This window comes from Poecilia reticulata, linkage group LG11 (assembly GCF_000633615.1).
Source record: "Poecilia reticulata strain Guanapo linkage group LG11, Guppy_female_1.0+MT, whole genome shotgun sequence".
NCBI classification, from domain to species: Eukaryota; Metazoa; Chordata; class Actinopteri; order Cyprinodontiformes; family Poeciliidae; genus Poecilia; species Poecilia reticulata.
Window position 1 is genome coordinate 13,923,980 of NC_024341.1, and position 6,118 is coordinate 13,930,097.

At 43.2% G+C, this 6,118-nt stretch overlaps 1 protein-coding gene across 1 annotated transcript; it reads right to left on the bottom strand.

The window, feature by feature from the left end:
• Window positions 1–466: 466 nt before the first annotated feature.
• Window positions 467–3,065, bottom strand: lratd2a (LRAT domain containing 2a). The gene has a single exon (XM_008421966.2). It carries the CDS (start codon window positions 2,618–2,620, stop codon window positions 1,796–1,798), a length of 825 nt encoding a protein of 274 aa, XP_008420188.1. The 5' UTR covers window positions 2,621–3,065; the 3' UTR covers window positions 467–1,795.
• Window positions 3,066–6,118: the final 3,053 nt, after the last annotated feature.

The following is a 6,118-nucleotide window of genomic DNA, read 5'->3' on the forward strand; positions in this document are numbered from 1 at the left end:
TCAGCGACTTTCTTGCCATATTTAGCAATATTTCATACAAACAAGTTTGGTGTCGGCCAAACTCGGAATCGGCAGACAAGGTTTTTTTAAAGATCGACAATGTGCAATCGGCCAAAAAACTGCAATCGGTGCACTCCTATTTATGGACCATTTGTTCATTTTTGCTGTGTCACAAGATTTAGACAAATAATTATTACAGTGTGTGCTTAATATTCTAAATTAAAATATACCATCACTGGCCTCTTCATTGGGTCTTCAGAACTACTTTCATGGTACCACATAAATTTTGGTTCATATTAGCATAAAAAGCATAAAGTATCACAGAGTTGCTTCAGATTTGTTTGCTGCACATCCAAGAGATTAATCCATCGCTAAATCTAATATGGTCGCCGAGCATAAAGAATTAGTGATTCTATCTTCGTATTGGTCAACTTTAACAGCAGAAACAATAACAATCACTTCCAGGTGAGATAGAGTGACTCATGATTTACTCAAACTTTGGGAACAGTTAACACAGACTTTGATCAGTTCAACAGACAATGCTCCACAACATTTCCTCCACATGTGTCTGCTGGGTTGGACTCACCCAAAAAGGCTGGAAAGAAATAAAAAATAAAATCCACAGCAGTCTTGAGAGAGCTGAGACATGAAATTTAAATCTCAACCGGATCAAGTAATGAGACAATCTATAAATAGAAGGAATGTGTTCATCCTGCTTCCAGACACTTTGGGATGGATTTGTAAAGCGTTTATAAAAACTACATTCTACGAGTGGAGAGCATTTAGTAGCAAAAATAAACAGCTGATTCAGTCATTTTCATTTGTCAAAGTTGAGTTGTGAAATGATTGAGGCTTTAAGGCAGTTAAATTATAAACTTAAAAAAAAAAAACAAATAAAAACACGGACCAAAAGTATGTCCATGTGTCAATTAAATGCTTAAATGCTGAAGTTATTCTTACAGGGCCTTGCAAACAAATGTAGACCTCTTAAACATTTTCAAATGCAGGAAGTTTACAACCACTGACTTCAATTTGCTTGATTATTTTAAAATAGACCAACACAAACAAGTCCAACTGTGAAGTGGAAAGTGAATGGTGGTATTCCCAAGTGATTCAATCCGTTGAATAAATGATTTACTGCAAAATCCTAGTTACGTCTCTGATAACTGTTCTTATTTAAGCCAAATAGCTCAACCTCAGTCATATTCGATGGAGAAGATCCAAGAGCATCAATTTTCAAGTCTTGCCACATAATTCTAGTTAGCTTTAGGTCTTGACTTTGACTGGGCCATTCTAAAACATCTCTGTGCTTTGAATGTCCTGCATTGACCGCCATTCAGCTCCTCATTAACCGTGACCAAATCCTTCTACCTGCTAAATCTAAACAGCATGATGCTGCCACTACCATGTTTGACAGTGGGTATGGTGTTCAGAGGTATGTCCAGTTAGATTTAACCTTTTGCGTCCAGGTCAAAAAGTTAATTTCTGGAATAATTTCGAACTCTATGTATAGGGGACCTAACCAGGCTAAATGAATGTCTTTAATTTCTGATATTTTGGGTTTAAAATTTTAAAACTATGCATGATTTTCCTTCTACTTCACAACTATGTGCTCCTTTGAGTTGGTCCCCAAATCGCATTCAGGTTTTTAGCTGCAATGTGACAAAGTGTGTAAAACTTCAGGGGTGTGAATGTTTTTTTGTTTTTGTTTTGTTTTGTTTTTGCCTGAAAAATTAATGAGGATTGCTACGGATTCAGGAGATCAGTGTAACAGATATGTAGAGAGGAACTGACATCATTCCGCTCCCATCTCACTTTTCATCTCCTCCACGCCTCTGAAATGCGCCGCCAGCTCCCGCAGCACGGCTGTCCTGCCCAGGTGGTCGTTCCTCCGCTTCTCCATGATCACGTCCTCCAAGCTCTGAAACTCCAACACGTGGGATTGTTTGTCCGACACGAACACCTTCAGCCTGTAGGGCTGCTTGCCGATCCGGATCTCCCCGCCCATCTTGAACTCCCTCTTGCCGAACCTGCACCAACCGGCGAAGCTCTCCGAGTTCCTCCAGCTCAGCTCCCGGTCCTTCAGCCCCACCTGCTCCATCGCGTTCTGCACCACCACGTCTGCGCACAGGGGCTTCAGTTTGTACCAGTCGTTCACGATCCGACACCTCCTCCCTTGGCTGGCGTCGGTCAGAAAGCTGTTTTTAACCTCGGCTCTGTGCAGGTGCACCACCTGGAAGTCCCCGACACACACGGCCCAGTGCGGGTACTGACCCGTGGCCACAAACTCCACCAGGTCCCCCGCCTTGCACTTGTTGAGCAGGTTCTCCGGGGAGTAGACCTCCAGGTTTGCGCACTTCGCGCTCTTCTCGTAGATGCACTCCTCTCTGTTGTAGACAGCGCACTCCACCTCGTCGCGCGGATCATAGTTTTTCTCTTCCTCGTTTGCGCGCTTTTCTCCGCCATCCACCACGCATCCGTCCTCCAGCTCGTCGTCGTCGCTTGAGAAGATGTAAGACACTCCGATCCGCGGACCGTCGTCCGTGTCCACGCCGTTCGGGTCCACCGTCGGAACTTCTGCATAACTTAGATGTGACAGCCTGTCCATCTGGTTTCCCATCCTGCTGCTTTACCTGGCAGCAGCCTGACTGTGTAATCCGATGCCGAGGGCTGTTACCGATCACCTCCCATCGCAGCCATCTGTCAGGAAACCGCGCTGCTCGAAACTTCCACCGTCGAACAGAGTTAGACCCAGATTACGCGTAAGAATTGAGGGAGAGCCCCTCGGCGCCCCCATCAACAAGTTGGGGTCTAGGAGAGAATACGAAGTGGTTTTTAGAGTCGGCCAACAGAGCATGCACGCAGGTGTAACCCGGTGGTTTTCCTGCGTAAAGTTCCTGTAAAATGTTAAAAGAAAATCACTCCAAATATAAGTACAGATTGCGTGTTTTAATCCAGCGGTGCGCACAGAGCGGCAGGTCCGGCCGCCTGGCGTCGGGACCGGAGGCGGATCTGATCTGATGACGGCTCGGTCTGTGAACAGCGACTCTCTCGTGCAGGACGCTGCTTCGCCTTTAAAGCGGAAGTGCGCGTAAATTTCCTCCTCGGGTCTTTACACAGCTGCTGCTGTCTGAACAGGCGGTTGATGGGAGTTTAAATACACCGTCAGCAATAAAAGGAACATTCACATGTTTGATTTTGGTAACATATATTTTTATGTTTATGTCGCGTACTAGTTACTTGGAGGAGTTTATTGTGCACCACAAGAATAACTTTGGAGGCTTTTTGCAGCATTGTGTTACAAACAAATACAAACACATTGCACATTTTGCATCTGATGTAAAATACTTGTTTATAAAGTAATGAAAATAGTTATTAGTGTGACATAAAACTAGATTCCGCGGATACAACTTTTTTAAAGGTGGTGTTTGTTTCATTTACTTTGGCTAAAATGAAACACTCCTCCACAAATCTTTGATCATTCAACCATGTGAACCTTTCGGAAAGTGGCAGATTTCCTTTAAATGATGTCTAAAAGTTTTAAGAACAACCTGTTCCACTACCAGCAACTATGTACAAAGGGGGTGTTATGATTAGCTTTGTGTTAGAACAACACAATACAATACATACAAATACATAGACACAGATTTGTAACAAGTCCCACTAGATAGTTTTACACACAAATTAAATTAGTAGTTTTTCCAAGTTTTTTTTATTCTAATTTTTTATTTTCTAGTCATTCTGTACTTTTTTAAATTTTATTTCCTTTTGTCATTTTTGTCTTGTCATACCTAAATCCGACAGCTAACCACTAGCTAATTATGCTAGTGGAGTTAGCCTGGCTACAGAATCCATCTAATGTCTGTAACTGCTTCTTGTTGCAGGAATAAGGTGGAGCCGGTGTTCTGGGTGAGAGGCAGGTTACACCCTGCTCAGTTCGCCAGTCAATCACTAAGCAACACACATAAAGCAAAGGTAATATAGCATCTATTCTGTCACATTCAAGCTCTCTCTGTGGCCCCCTGCTGGCCTTGGGTCTCTAGCAGAGTCATAGTTGAGTAATACCACGGCCCAGCTGAGTTCACATGCATCCATTTTTTGTTGGTTTAATTTATTGTTCATTTTAGATGTGTCCTAACGCCTTTATTTAGCAGTTCTGTGATGAAAATGTCACCGTAAAAAATATATATTCTTGCGATTTGGACGCTGTCTGTGTAGTAGCAACCGAAGCTGCACAGTCATTTCCTCCCTCGCAGTCTCCCACCGAGTCCATAATGTCTCCATTAGGTTTGTAGTGCCTCATGTCCTGCCTGTTCTTCTCAGTCATGAGCTATTTTACCCTCATATCGTATCCCACAGGTGGCGAAGGAAAAATGTCTGCTCGGCATGTTGCACGATGACACAGCTGCACCGTCCAAGAAGCCGTGACAACATCTGTGCCGGAAAATGGTGTTGAGGGAGACGTAGAGCAGCTGATGGGCGTTGAAAGAAAGTGGAAAGAAAACAAATGTTCATGAATTCAAAGAGGCAGAGGCAGAGTTTATGACCCCTGAGCTCTGCGACCATTAGAAGGGTTATCTACAAATCAAGGTTACCCAGTGAAGTTGTCTGTTCAGCCCAAATGTGCAGAGTCCTCCGCTAGCACTCACACTCATCAGATGAGCAAGATGGCCTCTAAGCAACGACTTCTTAAGATGATCAGATGAGCTCTTTCATTCAATGCCTTGCAAAAGAAGCTACGATGCTTCCACTTTGTCACATTTGCTCCTGTTGAACCACTAAGTTTAGCATATTTTATTTGAATTCTGTGACATAGACCAACAGATTGGAGCGTAAAGTAGGACAAATAGTTAAACAACTTCTGGAAGGTGTGGTGTGCATTTGTGTTCAATCCCTTCGAGGCTGTTGAAGTATTTTTTTGCTGCAATTCCAGCCACGCACTTTGAAACTTTGTTTCCACCAGCTTCGCACTTGTAGAGACCGACAGTGAAGGCTACAACCTGAAATGCGATGGGCTGCTAATGAAGTTGCTTCCTAGTATTTCTGTTGTTGCTGAAGTTTTCATCTCAACAGATCTTTGCACCTTCTCCTTTGACCTTGCGAGTCCTTCACCACCTGTAGGATATGATATGACGGTAAACAGAAAGAACTTGCAAGTTAGCTTTAAACCCCATTCAGATTGGATGGAGAGTGTCCGTGAACATTGGTTTTTAAGTCTTGGCACAGCTCACCATTTGGCAAACACGCATCAGTCAACTTAATATAAGTTTTCCGAGCTTTAAAGTTAAAAACAACAGTAGGCCTAAAAGTCAGCACTGAGAGAGGTTATGTGCAGCATCGCGAACTGACACTGATGCAACATGATACAAGAGAAGATCATCCACTTCTGCTTTCCTTTACACTGATGTAAGAATGACAAAGCAGTTATATTCACTGTGCAAGAGCCGGCATAATTTCACCATTCGCTCTTTGTACGGGCCTCAGCTCCGTTTTTTTTTAAACACACTGTGTGATTTTATTCTCTGTTTTTCTTTTCATTTCTTCACTGCCTTTCCTTTTGCTTCAGCACAAAATCATGCCACATCTCTTGTCTGACGGTGGGAGTCAAAAGTAACAAATCTGCTGAATAAATTCAGCCGGTCGTGTCTTTGCGGAGCAGACAAGGGCTCACGTTGGCCGAAAAGGTGTCGGGGAAACAAACCTTCAGAGCGGTGACGTGCAGCACATTTGACCGCTTCTCAGAGCGCCATATCCTCAGGTGGCGTGACCCACTTTACCCTCCCGGATTGCCTCCTGTGGTATCACTCTAATTTGTGGAGCTGGGAAATTGGTGAAGCGGGGAAGGCCTGGGAGATGCAGCCAATTAGACTGGGCTGCACCTGTCCAGTCGGTGGCACAGCAATCTAGAGAGGCACACCTGATCTGTTTTTTTTTGTTTTTTTTTTTACAAAAAAAAAAGTGTGATTTTGTAGTTTTTCAGGGTTCTTGCATGCTTCTACTGCACTGTGTTTATAAACTCTTCAACAGTTCTAGCTGAAGACAGAAATCCTAAGCAGCATGTTTTTTTTATTTAAAAAAAAATCTTGTTAAAGCTAAGATCTAAAATATTAAAATGATT